Raw genomic sequence first — 18,870 nt, forward strand, 5'->3', positions numbered from 1 at the left:
GTTGCCACTAACCTTGCTGTGTCCTGACACTCCTGATGAGTATCTGCAGGACACTGGAGGAGAGGAGCGGCGTGGAGTGCGCACTGTCAGGCATTTGGGCAAGCTGCTGCTGCTGTATATGTGTGTGTGCAACTGTGTGTGTGTGTGTGTGAGCATCAAGGGAGGTGGGCAGGGAGACAGTCAGCATTATCCAAGCAGGTGACCCCTGAAGGCTGCGTCGCCCTGGAGCTTTGAATCAAGGAAAGACACTCAGCCAAACACACCAGGGTGGCTAGTGTGTGTGTATATAGCGAACATTATGTAGAGCTCTGTCACACTGCAGGATGTGTCATCTCCTTGGCACAAGGAGGTGTGTGCGCTGGTGTGTGTGCTCACGCCTGCATGAGCGTGTGTGTGTATGTGTGTGTGTGACAGAGTGTTGGCTTGGGGGAAGGTGTCACAGATCTTTGCCAGACTAATCATCTCCATGGTGTCGGTGAGTGCTGCTGTCAGGGACTCTAAAGAGGCGGCGTGTCTCCCCGTTCCCAAAGCATTTAGTACTTCCTCTTTCGCCAGCACCTCTCTACTGCTCGTCGCTCAGCTCCGCTCTCGTTTGGTCACAGATTTACAGTGGGACTCATAAAGATGTCATGCTCAACGTGTTGCGAGGAAGGAAGTGTGGGGTGTGAGAAACCTGAGAATTCACAAGAAGTGACTTTTCTCAGGCCGACGCCTCAACTGGCTTTTAAGGAAGTAGATACTGAAAATATCAAAGAGTTATGGTTTTACATCCACTGTAAAAAATATGTTATAGATAATGCAAAGAAGCTACTGCAGACTGCAAAATGTATCTGAGCTGTGAAGGAGCAGGAATATTTCAGTTATTCAAGGGTCTGGAAGTAAGAGTACAAAGATACATGCCTGTATACGTAAAACCACTACGACTCCCAAGGAGCATTTAATTTAGAATCATACAATCACTGAGCTGAAATTTCAGTTGCGTGCCTTGTTAACAGCTAGTGGAAGTTGAAGTTACACAGCTGATAATACTTTCTGCAGTTTAAAAATTGTATTTATCCAGATTTACAGCCACAAATCCAAGGTTCAGGGTATTGCAGCATTTCGAGCTATCCACCTTACCAGATTAGAGTGAGGCCGTGATGGCGATTTTCTGATCGAGCCCCCCATGCTCGAGACAAAACTAAAACCAATTGTTTTTTTGGATAGACTAGCCATAATGACTGAACATGACCCAAACCTGAATATCATTAAAACAAATTTGTCTGAACCCGACCCGTCTTGGTCTGGAGTTGTGTATCCACTCTCTACACAGGACTGCTGGCCATAAATTGTGAAGTTACATGGAAGACGGCTGCATTTTCATGTTGAGGAATATTTAATGTCAATTGATCAAATAGATGATTAACCACTTATTTTCTCCTTGTGTCTGTTCAGGTCCCTGATCGCTTCCTGGAGGTGGCTGAAATCACACTGAGAGAGTTCTTCAACGCCATCGTGGCGGGCAAAGACGTAGACCCATCCTGGAAGAAGGCCATCTACAAGGTCATCTGCAAACTGGACAGTGAGGTCCCAGAGATCTTCAAGTCCCCCAACTGTCTCCAAGAGCTTCTACATGAGTAAATTTCTCCACCTCGTCCTCCTCCTCGCTCGACGCTTTGCGCTTTTTAATTTTTCTCTGATTTGGTCGAATTTCTGAATGATTTTCTCTTTTGTTTTGTTTTTATTTCCTTTTCCCTGACCCTACGTTTGATTTCCAGTTAATTTTTTTAGTTTTTGAATGTATGAAAGTTATGAAGTAGCATTCCCAATCTGAAGCCTCTCTGGCAGTTTCTAAATGACCTAGCTATTGTGTTGTTGTTCTTCTTATATGATAATTATCATGATGGTTATTATTTGTTTGTTTTTTTTAAGATTCTGATGAACTGAAGAGACTCTAATCTTACTGGGTGTTTTCTGGACTGTGTGATCCCTAATCCATTTAGGCTTGTTATATGATCAACACTAACTAAGTCCTCAGTCTGTGAAAGGAGTTCATGATTTCCCATTTACACTAAGAACATTGGCTGGGTTCCTGAAAGACTTTATTCAATTATGGCACCCAGCACTTTTCCTCCAAAATCCAGTGGGTGTCCACATGAACTGTCCCAGCAAAGACTGTGCTACTGAGGATGTCCCTCATAGGACCGTCATACACACATGCACACAAAAACAAGGCCTAGTGAGTTTATTACTGGATTAAGACCGGACTCGAGGTACTGGTCTGTGGGACTTGGGACTGTTTTCAAAAAGCTACTGAGCGCTACCATGTTTTGAAGTGTTTTCCCGGCAAGTAGGGCATTGTGTTTATTGGGTGTACATTATTATTTTGATTATTATTATTGTTGTTTAAGATTATTATTTGTCATCATTGCTTGCTGAAGATTGGCACTTCACGATTTGTTTGTCCTTTGATGCCGCTGCAGAAAAAAATAAATTATTGCTATTAATATTATTCCACAAGAGTTTAGATTCTGAAATATTTCCACGCCCCTTTTCCTATCCTTCTCCTTACTCTTCTATTAGTCTGTCCATTTCTAACGTGGACTTTGGTTTTTATTTAATTTTTGGTGGTCGGGGTCAGGGTAACTTGCCTAGAAATGGTGCACTGGGTTTTTATTCAAGGGCCATAAGACTGGGCTTCTCTCTATTCCTGTAGCACCAAGCTTATCCTGCACACAACCAGTATGGGAGCAATGCTGGAAAAGGAGCTAAGCGGTGGATACAAATGAAGTAAACAGTGCAGAAGTACAGAGGTATGAAGAAGCGTGACCTTTTGGTGTACAAATCAAAAGCTTTTTCCATAGGGTCTCCAGCTTTGATAACTACAATGCTGCCAATCATCAAGCCATTTGCTCTGCTCTCAATTAAATCGTACTCATCTGATTTTCTGGTCAGGATTGGTGAACATACTGACTGCTTTGTTTTTAGCTTTTTACAGAACTCAGTAATTAGTTCATGTGTGAGATGAAGTCAGCCAGCTTATAATGGCAATAGCAGTTGATACTTGAATAAATCAGAATACTGTGATAATTTAGAGTGTTGCTCAAACAATAAACAAATCACTATAAGGAAGATAATTCATGGAAACATAAGCGTTCATTAATTCTGCTTGCAAACAATACACACCGCTCCTTTCTTTCATGTTCACCTGCCTTTGAGTGATCTAGCTCTACTCTCAATACAACAATGGTAGGTCAAAGGTAAGCACTCACCCCAGGGGTAGATGGAGTAGCTCTCATCACTACAAAGAGCGCGGACAAAGACGTAGAGCGAAGAGCGATACACACCTGAAACTCTCCGCACTTGTCCCACCATCCCACGCTGGCAGCTTTTAACACCCAAAGTATGATTCTGTTGATGCCACTGTGTGCCCAGGTTGTTAAACACCATTCCTTTCACTTTTACCTGAGATGTTAATCCCAGATTTTCCACTTGATTTGTATAATGTAAACCTAGTGTTTCATGACCCTCTCAGGCTTTTAAGATTTCTAAGTAGTAAGTGTTAGCTGGCCTTTTGATGAGGTAAATTTGAAGCAACGAGAGGACTTGAATACTTTGTGAGCTCACCATTGATCTCACGCTGGCAAAGTTAGCTTATAGTGTGTCTGTGATCAAAAGTTCAAAGGGGGCAGGTTGCTTAACCTGCTGACTTGTCTAAGTGAGACAAAGCACCTGACAAAAGGAGGCAGAGAAAGACAGAGAGTTACTCCCATCATTATGTGGCACCTTCTCCGCCTCCTCCCCAGACAGTGTTCTTCTTGAGATCAGGAGCCCTGAGAGACCGGGCCGGACACTTTTCTCACTGAAGGATGGGCTCGGCCCTTCATGTCTCAGAGTCTCAAAGCACCAGCCAAGGGCTCTAAAGCGCCACAAACAAAGGAGAAGGGAAAGGACACTTTTATCTGATGCGTAGATTATTATCGCGCCCCATCCTCCCCCTTCCTCCCCCTTCCTCCAACCCCGCCCTGACGTTAAAGAGTTCCTGCACCTAAAAAGATTACTTCAGGATAATGAAGACTTATGTGCAAAAAAAAAGGATTAGCAAGACCTTAATACAGCGCTGAAAATATTTTTGTCAAGTTTTCCTCTTCTGGCGTCATTTGATTTTTAGGACATCGTTATTTAAATACATATACATTATAGCCTTTTTTAAGAAATGTAAAATATAAGATCTATGAAAAAAATATATACTGTAGTGGAAGTTCTTTGAAAGGCACTGTTAGCAATTGTTTCTTAAAATAAATCTCGAGGATATTTTTTGTGACGCTTTGTTTCAATCTGTATTCTGAATAAGTGAGTTGATGGTAGATTAGGAGCAATAGTTGTAGGTTTTTTGCAGGTTTTGTGACCAGTTTTCCTTTTTGGTTTCTTTACCTTTTGATATTGTGCAGAATGGCTATCTTCTTGAGATCAGAAAATAAACTTGGAATCCATTTTCAGAGTATGAAATATTGTCGTTGATGCTGTAAATACTGTCAGGATTAAACAAAGAATAGCTGTACAGTTTTTCTATTATCACTCAGAGTGCTAGGGAAGGGTAAGAGTGGTTAAAAAAGGAGTGTGGAAAAAAAAAAAGAGATGACCCGTTCTCTCCAACTGGACTCATAACCACTCCTCCAAAAACCCACAGAGGAGACTTCTTTTGTTTTGTTTTTCCCTTGCCATGCCTTTAATGGGGCTCTGTTTCCCGTCGGCAGTGCCCTTGAAGTTGCACCAGCATCCGTTTCTTTAATATTTGCTGACAGAACGCTGCATTAGGCTAGTGGTCGGGTAATGATGATGTCACGGAGCATTCCTGTTGGCAGTCTGCGGACCAGCTTATGTCCAAAAACAAGGGCAGACTGCCACCGACGTAGCTCTAGATTTGACCAGGGAGAGAGACAGGAACTCATTGTCATCAGAAGACGAGTGTCATGGAGGGGGCACATGTTGTACAGTAACCGTGTAAAAAAAGAACGGAGAGAGAGAGAGACTGCAGACAGAAGAAAAAGAGTGATTTATACCCTTTTTTACTGGGTTCAAAGTTTGGATTTTGTGGAATCTCTACGCTTTGCATTGTGTGTGTGTTTATGTGAGTCTGTGTGAGAGAGAAAACCGATTATGAGAACCTGTGAACCAGTGAGTGACACAATTCTCAACACTGTGGCCCCACCCCCACCCCTGGGAGTACCATCCTGACATGTAAATGATTCTCATTAAGCGTTGGCAACGTGTGTTTGGTATGTGTGTGTGTGTGTGTGTGTGTGTGTGTGTGTGTGTGTGTGTGTGTGTGTGTGTGTGTGTGTGTGTGTGTGTGTGTGTGTGTGTGTGGATGTGTGTCACGATAATTTCCTCTGATTTGTTTTCTGACCTGTTTGAAAGGGGTTTTTGTTTCTCTATGCTTTCAGTAGTAATTCTTTTTTTATTACATTGCTCCTCTTTTTTGTAAATATCAAAACTTGGACTTACAGTGATACATACTGCCTTTGTATAACTTAGCAATATGTTATGTACATAGTGTTTTGTTGATGCTTTTTGTATAACATTATTATTAGTGCAGTAATTCCAACCGGAACAGCCATGTTTGAAATACAGTCTGAATAATTACACACAGGTTGTAATAAAACTCATAATATGGCTGCTTTTTTTCTTTTATTGGTGTCTTTTTGTCTTGCAGATTTTGTGTAATTTATTGGTTTAATTTATCCTAATTTATTTGATGTTGTTTTCTTTTGTTTTTCAAACAGGGAAGGCTGTACCACATTTCATTAAGTAGAACCAACTTAAAAAGATTATGATCCTTAGACACCTAAAATTGAAGTCAGAAAAACCGTACTCTAGCGTGCACATTCAATTGACAGAAATTATTAAATGGAGATCATGGCAGCTAAATGGAACTGGAGTATAAAAAAAACAACAACAGATTGTTGCGTTTTGTTCCTGGACAGGGGCTGAGGGTGGGCTAGAAAGCTGAAACTAGTTTGAAGCAGTTTTGTATTTTCTCTTGAGATTTTGTTCCCCCTCTATTACTTTGGCCCAGCCCAAAAAACAACCAGTAGTCAAATTGCCTTTCGTGCCTTCACCCTCTATGAACTGAATGTATGTGCAGTATATATGCAAGCTTGTGCAAAATGGATTAAAAATGGAAATAAAAATGAAAAACAGAAGGACACGTGTGTGGTTAATTTATATTAAGAAATGTGTGTGCGTGTGAGGACGGTGGATAATGGTTGGACAGATATTAACTGAAAAGAGATTTTTAATAATGCTTTGGCCACAGATCGCCAAACTCCGTGGATCGTTTTCTCCTCAGGCTCTACAGCCAACTGCAGATTCCCCCTCATCAGGCTAAATGCAAAGGTCGAAATATCCAGGAAAACACACACACACACACACACACACACACACACACACACACACACACACACACACACACACACACACACACACACACACACACACACACACACACACACACACACACAAATAATTTCCTCAACCTACAACATTAAAAGTGATTTATGAAATCATTTGAAAACGTTAGAAAATAAGAACATGATAAAAGATTTGGGAGAAAAGGCCAGGTAAATAAATGCCTTGAGAAAAGAGCTGAAAACTTGGGTTTGTTCTAACTAGAGCTTTAACTCTAATCATAATTAAGAGTTAATCTGCTAATTCCTTTATCAGTTATCTTAAATGTTATCAATTCCAAGAAGCAGAAAAAAGAACAAAGTTAGTACAATAAATTGTGTATGTCTGTGTAAGCTGTGAAATGTAATAAAAGAAAATGAGGTTTTTAGAACCTACATATCATTTAATATTTTCTCCAAAAACTTTTAGGTTTTATGAGTGTGGATTTTATTTGCTGATGACTTCAGAAGTCTTTGAAGAAAAATACACCTTTTTTAAAAGGCTGTGTGTGTGTTCTCTGCTTGATTTTGATGTTTTCTTATGATGACCTCTGTTGTGTTTTCCAGCACACCTGCCCATTGCACCGTTCCTTTCTCTTTCTTTTGTTCTTGTCTGACTGCTTTTCACTTTTTTTGCTTTGATGCTCAGTTTTGGAGTTGCTTCTTTTGTGTCTTTCTTGCTTGCTTGCTTTTATTCTTTTTTTTTTCTCCACTCTCCCGTTCCTTTTCCCTCTCGTCCTTTGCCTGCCTCCCCTCGCTTGCCTTAACCGGAGGCTACAGCTCCTTAGGTTGGGCTGAGACAGCATCTTTGTACAACACCGACCGTCTGCTCTGTAATCAAATACCATCTGTCGCTACATCTGAAGACTCACTCTCTCGCCTCCTCCATCACACACACACACACACACACACACTTAGGCACACACACTTAGGCACACACACACCACATCTGTGCTTTCCACTCCTGAACAATGTGTGTGTATGTGTGTGACTTTTATGTACAATGACCCGTGTACTTACAATCATTCCACCTGATTCATTCTTGGCCTGCACAGAGGAAGTCACTAGAGTCACTTTCACCACTTCCTGTTTTTTTCCACCTCTCCCACTGGGGTTCAAAGGTCATTGTCTTCAGGTATCCATGTTTGTTCTGTGGCTCTGTGTGTCAGCAAGACCTTGGCTGCTGTATCAGACAGGAGATTGTGGACTTTAGCTCCTCAGTCTTAGATCAACGGCCCACTATCTCAAAGGCTGCCAGCCTTTCCCAATGTTTGCCAAATGTTTGTCCCTGCTCCGGCACAGAAAACGTTGACACGGTCCCCAAGGTCTCTCACCAAGTCCCTCCTCCCTTCGTGGTCGCTTGTTATCACATGCTCAGGTTCAAGAACATTTACTGTTCGGTGTAAAGAGTGCTTTCTTTCCATTTGCAAAGGTAAAGTGTATTTTACAACTTGCCTGCAGTGGGGGATTAATACCACGCCAACCCGACAACAAAAATAAATATTTTGGCAGATATCACCACACACAAGCACTGATGTAACTCCACATACTGGGAAACCTTTGTGACAAAGAAACACAAGGACTCAGGCCCTCATTTCGATTTCTTTTCTGTGCGATCCTCCTACCAATGACCAAAATGAGCAATGCACTGTTTGACACCTACTCTTCCAAAATGACCGTGGGCTTCAAACTAAAACAATCTGGCATTTGTATTCATCTATGCATCTTTTTTTTTTTTGCTTCACAGTGCATTTATTTCATAACTGAATCTACAATTAAACTTTACCCAAAAAAAGCGAATCCTGTTTGAACCGAAAACCATGAAAGCAGATTTCTGCATTGCACAAATTGATGGATTCATTCAATACATGTGTTCATAATTAAATACTGGATTTCATCAATTGTGGATGGAGCAGCACACTGCATGCTCCAGAGCCTCTGGCACAGCCTGGGATTTACTCAGGGTTGCCCACATTTGGCATCAGGGATGGGGACACCTAGTGGTCAGTATGTGCCGCTTCCACTGACTGTGAGTTGTGTTTTTGATGTCTTCCTCATCCTGACCTCATCCCTTTCTTTGGCCTTATTGTTTTTGTGCAATTTGCTTTTATTCTTGTTTTATCATTCATCACTTGCTTGCTCTGTCTTTTTTCTTCCCCTCCTCTCTTTGCATCCATACATTTCATGCGTGTGGAAGTGTGTGCGTGCATTTGTTGTGTGGAACTAGAAGATTCCAGTTGGACAGATCATTATGACCCCCCCACCACACACACACACACACACACACACACACACATCCCTAGCTCCCTCTCTCTTCCTCTTTTTCTCTCTCGCTGGATGGCTTCAACGCAACTGGAGCCTCGGAGGCTCAAGAGAGGAGCCTGGGAAAGGAGGAACAAAGGGCCGTCCATCTGCAGCCATCACCACTCTGCGCCTCCTCTCCTCTCTCTCCCCCCCTTGTTATTCCCTCCCTTGGTCCCCTCGCCTCTCTACCCTCTCCCCACTGGCCAGCGCCCCAAATTAAGACTTCAGACAAGAAAATGGGCTCACTAAAAAAAGGGAGCAAAAGCGAGAGAAAGAGAGAGAGAAGGAAGTCCATAACAAGCCAAGAGGAGCAGGGCGACAAAGCCTCTGTTGTTGGATGGCAGGGCCCCTCTGTTGCGCTGCGAGGAACTGTCACTGTGTCAACTTGGAACGCTTGTAGCAAGAAGCACAAACCGTAATGAACACACACACAAAACATACGCACAGGCAGAAACAGGCTGCACCGGACAAATTTCATACAAGCAAAAACTGCAAATTAAAGAAATCCACAAGTGTGCAAACTCACATAAACAATCATGCCAAGCGCATGCTGAAAAGTTAAGTGGAGGAATCCTTCCTTAAAAGTAAATGTGAGTGAGGGTTTGTACACACACACACACACACACACACACACACACACACACACACACACACACACACACACACACACACACACACACACACACACACACACGAGTAGAGTAGACTGTACTTGGTAAATTTCTCAAAGAACAATCAAAGAACTGCAGAGGCCTCTCACATGTTCTGACCCAAAAATACACTTTATAAGAGAGAAGAGGTTATGGGGGGTGTGCCTCTGTGTGTTAACGTGTGTGTGTGTGTGTGTGTTTGCACATAACCGCACATTGGGGGTAGAGCTACAGACTGAACTGGTTTGCCTTCTTCCAGTCTAAACTGGGTCTAGTGGGTCCAAGACAGATGGCACTCAGGGCAAAGCTGGTCTGGGCTCTCTGTCTCTCTCTCTCTCACATCTCTTTTAATAGCCATTATTGGCATCCTTTGCCTCTTCCAGATCCCTGAATCAGAAATCACAGAGGCCCATTATATTTCCTATTGACCCATTTGGCAAGATGGTGGGAGCATCGAGTGCTGGATTAAATCGAGAGCAGTTTATAATCCCATAATTCTAATGTTTTAATTACTTAGATGAACAGGAGGTGTTTGAGCAAGGGCTAATCTCTGAGACATAAGGGCGAGAGACAGAGAGAGGCACAGGGACAGAGAGAGAGAGAGAGAGGAGGGAAGAGATTTGTGTTTTTCCTTTGCTACACGCACACAGGCTTACTCGTGGAATATTAGCAGCGTATTAAAGTTCATCACCTGTTATCAACACAGATTAAAAGATTCACAGACTCTGCTTTTCATATTAAGGTGAGGCCCAAACAGTGGCAGTGCAAGATTACCAAGCTGAGATGTCACTTTGTATTGGTTTGTAATTTACATTGGCATAAGACTTGCTTTTACTCATTTACATCATGTTCTGGCTTTTAAAAACATGTATTTCGGTTTGAATTCTGTAGATTATTAAATCTTTTTAATTGCTACATCTTGAATGACATCCACGGCTGTAACTGATCCCTCTTTGATAACCACCCCTCATGTCAATCACGCTGTAGGACAAAGGCTGCTAAACCAAGGCTGATGACCTCATGCCTGGGGTCTGCTCCACACAGAAGGGGTCTTAACACCGTTCAACTTGCCTTTTGTGTCTGGGGCTGTTTTTCGGATGCTGTTGAGTACTGCAGATCACCTCGCAGTATCTCTCGGGGCTCGGGATGCATGGACACACACACATGCACCGACATGCATCCCCTTGATCCATGGGCTGGAGCGTTGAGCCAGGAGTGAGCCTTAAGACAAGGAGTGACAACCGGGACAGCTGCAGGGGCTGAGAGCCAGTCTTAACCACCCCCTTCCACCACCACCACCCGCACTGCCTCTAGCCAGCCAAACAAGCCATTGTTTCTGGCCAGGGCCTATGGTATTTCATTTGTCATGAAATGGATACGGACATGGGACGACCATGAGGCACTTTCTCAAAGAGAGACACTACCACTACTGCTGCTGCGGCGGCGGCGGCTGAGCCCGGCCTGCTAACTCCCTTCATCCTTAACCTTCTTGTGCAGCTTTGCCCCAAGCACCCTGCTCTAAACTATTAATAAACTGCTTTTTCCAAGATAAAGAGAGAGATAGGGAGGGGCTGGTCTGAAGGGTATTGTTTTCTGAAGGGCTGTAAGAAGAAAGAAGGAGTGAGGTTGTGGGAGGGACTGAGGTAAGCTTACGTGCCAATCTGTTTTTGTCATCCTTTGTGATCTTCACTTTCTCAGGTTTCTCAGTGGACATTAGGCAGATTAGGCCTATGAGCCAGGTAGGTCATCAACGTCCTGCTCAGCTGTTGAGAATGACAGCAGGCATCATGAGAGAAGGGCTATGACAGCCACCCAATAATTGGCCACTTTTTACATGTTCACATGGCTGCTCGACACTAAGCACGTGCCATATCTTAGAGCAACTTTCTTCAAGTAATTAAAGGCAAGGAGGAACTGACCACACATGTTTCTTGTGGCATTATGAAAAGAGTTAAGATGCTAAGATGCTCATCACCATCACACCCATGATCCTTAAGTCCTTAAGTCCAACAGAGTTCATGGGCATAAAAACAATAGCCCTCTATCTCCGTCAAGGGCATTCCTTGGCACAACAATAGGACCATCTCCTCTCCCAGTATTTTCCTTTCCTCCCCTCCCTCCTCATTCTCCAGCCCCTCCATCAAAGAGCATTCCAGCTCCAGAGCCCCCTAAGCCCTTCACTTTGGGCCTGTACATGTGACATGGCATGCAGACAGTCATCTTTAAGAATTGATTCACTCTGGTATCCAAAGCCCAGGGAGCCTAGCTGCCAAGATATCCAACATAGGCGCCACTCATGGGGTCCAGGTACACAGCAGCTGCCCTCCAACAATAAAGGCAAAAATGGGAGGCACTCAGGGGGAAGATGCAGAGCTAACCTCCCTCTCAAGCCTGAACTGGTCACCTTGGGCCAGTTGCTCCCTGCCTGCCTTTGGAGATGACAAAGGATTAGGTCCAACTTTGGGATGAGGGTGGTGGAAGGGGATGGCTACTGAAAGACACCTATAATTCACAATAGAAAATGGAGAGAGAGAGGCGCAGGGCAAGAGAGGTCAGGAGAAATATTTTTCCTTCCTTGGAAGAAGCGCACAGTGACGGCTGGGCTACCAAGATGGTACAGAGTGACACATGGAGGACCATAAATAAGGCAATGGCATGTTGTTTTCTTCTGCGGCACATTGTGCAGGAGCCTGAAGGTCAGGTGAAGGAGATGCAAGCCCATCTCAGAAGCCTTACACACACGAACGCACACGCACACACACACACACACACACAGACACACACACACACCAAAGTAACACTGGGTATGCTGTGGTGCTACAGATAGAGATCACAAATCATGCCGAAGGAGACAGGAGAGATATTACCTCACCTGAAGTGTTTCCATAAACTCCAGTGTACCAAAGCCTTGGGAAGTGGTATCACTCCTCCAGCAGGTCATGACCCACATGCATAGTGATTTATGATGATGCAATCTAGCACATCATCCATCATAAATAAGAGAGAGTAAATGAATAGACTGAGGCTGTGGATATAGCAATTCCACCCCCAGAAATTATGTATACTCTTGAGTCTCTGTGTAGACATAAATTCCATGATTGTTTAGGATAGAGAAGAAACACATCCCTCACTTTCTTGCTGAAAGTTAAGGTATGGGGCAAAGGTAAGAGACAGTAAATTGAAAGAGGACAGAGGAGACAGCAAGATGAAGGGAGACAGACGAGGACAGACTTGGCATCATCGGTCTTTACTGTTAAAGCGGAAAAGGCATAAGAGGGAAAGCGAGAGCCATTGAGAGCTCGAGAGAGAGGCGGAATTTACCAAAGCGGCTCAGGAGGGCCCTCATTACGATATTAAACAAGATTTAATAAGTGAGAGTGATTTGATGAGGTGATTATCCCGGCCCATTAATCAAGCAGGCTTCTGGCCTCACTGTAATATGGCCCATCTTTCCCCCTATACCAAAGCCTCTTTAGACGCTGAGCTCCTTACTGCACTAACGCCGCTTCAGAAACAACACCAGGCCAAAAAAAAGGCATATTACATCTCATCTCTCAAGCCTGCGGGTATTTTCAATGCTCACTCATCCCTCCGCCTCCCAGTCCGCTCTTCTGGTGCATCTGATAAATTGAACTCCTTAACATCTGGGTCAGAAAGTAAAGTCTTATCAGAGGGAGCTAAGAGTGATAACTGGCAATGATAACGTAAAAGCATCTGTTGGCTTTAAGGCTTTTGGTTTGAGAACAGAGGGATGTTGCACAGATACCATTGGATTGTCTGGTTTTGTCGAGAGGCAGGGGAGGTGTGTGTGTGTGAGTAAATGTGTGAGTGGATGGGCTGATTCATAGAGTGCGTCTTTGGAAAAAGGAGTACAAGATGCATCAGGACGTGTGAGAGGGAGCACAATCACCTCTTTATCAAAAAAGACAAATATGACCAAGACTGACCTGCAAAACAAACCCTCCAGGACTGCTACTAAGATTACATTCACTATCGATTAGTCTGGCGGTGTTGTTGTGTTGTTTTATCAAATACATTTTTAGAAAATAGTGAAAAATAACCCAAGGCCCACAATGACATCTTCAAAATTTATTTTTGTCAAAATCCAAAACAGGCGGTTTATTTACAATGATTTAAAAGAGAAAAAGTCAGTAAATCCTCACATCTGAGAATCATAGACAAGCAAACATTTCACACCAGTGCTTGTAATTAGCTTATATGATTTATCTATTATCAAAATAGCAGCGCACTAATACATTGACTCTTTCAACCTTCACACCATTATTTTCATGCATCACAGGAAGATATGTAATATGACTACTGAGAGAAGATTGGTCCAAATAAACACTGACCTTTGAGGTGGTATGAACTTTTCTTTTGCATTTTTGGTCAAATTGGTTCATTAATGCTGTGTTTTTTTCGGTAATCAATGATGTTCTTTGTGGTTACCACGTCTACCACAAGTTTCTACTTTGTATCCTGCAATATCATTATGAAATTATTACTCAGTTACAATTTTCCAAAATGCTGCAATGTTTGCGAGATGTTGATAAGCTGTCACAAGTTTCAACAAAATGTGTTGTTTATCAAGTATTTATTCTTCTTTGTTCATAGAGAAGATTAGTCTTTAAACCTAGCAGAAATTATGTGACATTTATCCTGATAATTAGCAATATAGACTGAAATAAACATTTCACCTGTCACCTTGTGACTGTTATGTGTGTTTGTCACTAAGTCCTAACATTGTAGGGGAAAAATGATTCATATAATTGAAAAATTGGTCTGCAGATTTTTCACTAATGAATACAATTGTTACACCACATAATATATACAAGACCAAACCCTTTGGTTGAGTGTTACTACGTATGTCATTTCAGGAAGAAGAAAAGTCGTATGTGAGCATGTGAGAATACTGTTGTAAAAGTCCAGGCACACCTTACTCATATCACTACACAGTCACAAGACACGTTTGGATCTAAAACAATGTCATTGTCTTCTTGCAGTGGAATAAATCCATAGACAGCATTGAATCTTCAAAACCTTTGGTGCTGAACAAGCTCAGGCGCTATATCTAGATCCACATATTTAATTAAGATGTAGAATTTACTGTGTAAAATTATATCATAGAGGAACTCAAGGACAAGAGGGCAAATATAACCTCAAGTGTGGGAGAGAATAGGTATTACAAAGACAGCCAACCCCCCCCAAAAAACATTTTAAAAGCTCAAGTGGAAGAAGATTACCTCAAAGCAGGCGTGGGACGAAGCTTTTTCTGGGAACTGCCTGAGAGTATTAATACAATAAGCACAGAAAATATAATACAAGAATGTTTTTATCAACGTAATCCGGAGAGATGAGGCCGAACCAACCTGGAGTATAATCCCAAGGAGAGGGTCCCCTGGTTAACACACACACACACACACACACACACACACACACACACACACACACACACACACACACACACACACACACACAAACACACACACACACACACACGAAGTCATAAACACTTTTTTTATGTCTCGCACTAGCTTCAAATAATCGACCCTTAATCTTTAATGGGATGTTGTCCTTCATTGTCTTATCTTTTCTGCAACATCTCCACGAGCATTAAAGGTCACAAGGTCAGCTACTGGGTTAAGCTATCAATTGGAGGTCAGCTTGTTCATATTTACATTAAGATGACTTTTTGAGATCATACAGTACAATTATTTGGATACTTAAAATGTTGTTTGTTGGAAAAAATCCTATATCTGATTACAGCTGACATTTGACCCATCCAGTGCTTTGTAATATAAGAATAAGCCAAAGCAGGAAGTAAGTCACTTAGTATATCTCGTTTGATATTTATGGGGAATTCATCTTTAAGGACCCTCGTTGAATACGAGATGTTTCATCTTAAGGGATTTATCCTCATGAATAATCTTGTATCATCTTAATTACTAATTCAAAGCAAACACAGTGAAGCGGCATTAAGCGGTGCAAAGATCAACAGTTCATCCACTTTTTATTCTAAATTTAAAAATCGATTAATTTGAATGTGCACATTCAGGGCATCTTACTGTTGTATTGAAACAGCATTTATCTATTATTCCTACCTACTGGTCTTATTTTAATGCCAGCGTCCACCAGTGGCCCCAGGGGCATTAGGTTCGCGGGTGCAGGTTCCGTCTGTCTCATTGTCATGAACACAATATCTTAAGAACGCTTTGAGAGAATTTCTTCAAATTTGGTAAAAATGTTCAGTTGGACTCAAAGATGAACTGTTGAGATTTTGGTGTTCAAGTATCCCAGGAACACCTTCAGGGAATTATTTCAATTTGCTATAAACATTCACTTGGATTCACTGATGAACTCATTAGGTTTTGGTGGTCAAGGTGTGAACAAGAATTTATAAAATGCCTCAAGAGAATTTTTTCAAATTTAGCAAATATGTTAATTTAGACCCGCGGATTAACTGATTAGATGTGGGTGGTCAAAGGACATGGTCGCAGTGGCCTCATGAAACCTTTTTGGCCTCTTTAACTTGATATATCAGGTCTGCCTTTAGCCAAAAGTCATTTGGACTCAAAGATTAAATCAGTCAATTAATCAATAGTCAAAGGTAAAGGTCAGAATGAGTGCACTGGCCAGCATACAACTGCAAGGCAGTAATTCTAGTTCTATTATGCTTTTAAATGTGAATTGTACTCTGGATTGTCTCCTCATATGAAACGATAGAAGAGCTTTTATAATAACACAATTTGATAATCAGGATTGAGGAAGTAAAACAGTATAACTGACTGAGGGACATCTCCAGGGAGAAAGGTAGGGGTTTGCTTGAAGGACAGATGCTGAATTTGGTAGCTGACACTCAGATCCCTGTAAGACAATGTCGCCTTGGCGAGTAACTTTCTCTCTCGCTCTCTCTCTCTCTCGTTTTCCCTCCATGTATCTAAGCAGCGTAATTTGAGTAAATGACAGGGGAACATCTGCTGTGCATAAGAGAGAGGCCAACACTTTAACATGCAGATGTCTCTCTCCATCTGCATTAATTCAATAATTACCGCAATGGAGAGAGGGAAAAAAATCTTTTTTATAGCTTAAGACAATGTTATCTGTGCCAGTTGGTACGGGGTGGGTGAAAGGGAGGGGAGTGAACAAGTGTGTGTGTGTGTGTGTGTGTGTGTGTGTGTGCTACTGGAGGTTTGTGAGAGGAGGGGGTAGATTATTACACCATTTAGCCAGAGCAAGCTGTCACATTGCAGAGAATCTCACTAATTCCATTGTGCCCTTGGTGAGTCACTGGCAGACTCGAAGTGACCGATGATGCCTCGACGCTACCACTTGGCCACCAGACAAGCAACCTGCTTCCCCGAGGGTGCAACACACACACACATGTATACTGTGTGTTCGTGTGTGTATGTGTGTTACATATGACTAACCTGTATTCTTTGACGTAGGAGTATGCACACTGGAGTGTATGCTAGCAATGCAACCACTTTTCAACTTGCCGATGCTTCACGATGTGTGTGCGCACATGTGAGAGACTGTTTAAGCACGAGAGAGATCTCTGAATACTAAATACAAGGTCTCTCAATACCACGTTCATGAAAATTTGAAGCATAGCAGTAATGACAAAGCAACAGGTCAAGGCTTTGGATACATTTCTAAAACCACTGAATCAGTCCTTGTAACGTTTAAAATGTCAGGCAATCATATTTTGGCTGGGCACCATCAATTACAGTGAAAATATAGGGCCTCAGAGAGCATTAACATGTGATGGCTTCCATTCAAATTGAGCTAATTACTTCATTGAAAGGTGCGCTCCAATAACTAATTTTCTACAAAAGCATTTATAAAGCAATCAAACAAATCTGATGATGTCTTTGTTTAATAAAAGACATTGAAGGGAGGTTTTCAATGGAAAACTGAACTGCGGAAAGAAGGATTGTCTGCACAATGCAAGGTTACTTTTTACATTAAAAGCGTTTTTAGACAGAAACTCTACAGTTTCTCTTTCACATTTGAAGAATGCAGGAGGGGACTGTCCACGTCAGACAAGTTCACAACAACAAAATGTCCAGAACATTCAGGCGAGCAGTGACGTCTGGGAAGAGCAGCAGGAGGCAGGACATGATGTTTGAATTCTGCAGGGAAATCATGTTTGCAGCAAATTGACACAAGCCCTTATCAAAAGGTCTCGAATCTGATTTTCTTTCCAAGTTGACATATATATATATGTATCGCACCTTTTTCAAATTCTGATAGATTGATTGTATATACTTTTTGAGTTTTTTTTGTCCCTCACTTGTTAGAAACATCATCACCATACCCACTTGCTTGCATTTTCCCAGTGGTATTCTCACATGGGCTCGCTCTGACATTTTCCAGACATTATACTGGATGGCTGGCAGGAAAAGTTCCAGAAAATGTCAGGAACACAACAGACTCAAACATTTGTTTTCTCACGTACAGCCCCTCTGGATCTTCAGCGCATGTCTGAAAACAGCGAGAGATTCAGACACTACATCACCTGCCTACATACCTGTGAACACAACAGTAGCCCATGTGAAGTAGATTAGCATGTATTTCATCAGACAGCATACCAACACACCAACAACCAGCCAAGCACATGACCTCTCAGATACAGGGTCACGCTGTTCATGAGTGGCTTTCAGACCCACTCACACACAAACAATTAAAGGACGCATCACTGTACATATTAGATTACACATATAAATAAACATACAACCTGACATAATGCCCACGAGTATGCACATACTTGTTTGTTGAGACACACAGACATGCACCCACCTCCATGCACACACATCTGACTCTTACATGACTGCTAAACATAGGGACAAAGGAAAATATTTGTATACTTGGCAGGCCAACTTCCTTTGATTGCAGTAGTGCTGCTGTAGGAAACAATGCACAGGCACTATTAATACACCAAGGAGAAAGAGAATTCCTCTTAGAGGAAAGCTCAAAGGAGCCATCGGCCAGGCTATTTACAGACTTACTGACTGATTGGATGACTGACTGCTCCACTGTAGTCTCCACATCTTGTCTTACTCAACTATTTTTTTCTACAAGGACTCTGACATGCTGACACATATATATTACGTGATGCATTTGAGGACCACTGGCACATTGTCTTGCAGGATTTCTTCTTTTTTTGCTGGTTGTGACAGTTTCAATGTGCAGGACATTAAATGGAAGAAAGTGCTGCTGCATCGCGCCTGTGACATTTGACTGGTGGTAAATAGCTGCCCGGTCCACCCTTATGATGGCTTCTCCTTTTTAAAAGTGCCCAGTTAAAGAGCATCAAATCCCCACTCACTAAACCCACACAAGCCCTGCCTTCATTAGCATAGCTAACAAACTCCCTGAAAGAGCAACAGTGGAGGGAGAGAACAATGGCAGTCTATTAAAGGGGGAGATGAGGGGGTGAGAGGAGGAGGAGGGGGAAGCTATTGTTCTGGTCTTATTTAGCCTTTGGT

The 18,870-nt window shown here is 42.3% G+C and overlaps 1 protein-coding gene and 1 long non-coding RNA gene across 6 annotated transcripts in view; one reads left to right on the plus strand and one right to left on the minus strand.

Moving 5' to 3' along the window:
* LOC109636005 (prospero homeobox protein 1-like) overlaps positions 1–6,185 on the plus strand; it is a 31,859-nt gene extending 25,674 nt beyond the window's left edge. For both annotated transcript variants that reach the window (XM_069515110.1, XM_069515111.1), the window contains exon 5: positions 1,435–6,185. In XM_069515110.1, the coding sequence (XP_069371211.1) occupies positions 1,435–1,620 (186 nt within the window). In that variant the 3' untranslated portion in view covers positions 1,621–6,185. The remainder of the gene's footprint in view (positions 1–1,434) is intronic.
* The window catches only part of LOC109643134 (uncharacterized), a 125,032-nt gene that overhangs the window by 99,375 nt on the left and 6,787 nt on the right, over positions 1–18,870 (minus strand). The window lies entirely within an intron of this gene.

This window comes from Paralichthys olivaceus, chromosome 19 (assembly GCF_024713975.1).
Source record: "Paralichthys olivaceus isolate ysfri-2021 chromosome 19, ASM2471397v2, whole genome shotgun sequence".
In the NCBI taxonomy this organism is placed as follows: domain Eukaryota; kingdom Metazoa; phylum Chordata; class Actinopteri; order Pleuronectiformes; family Paralichthyidae; genus Paralichthys; species Paralichthys olivaceus.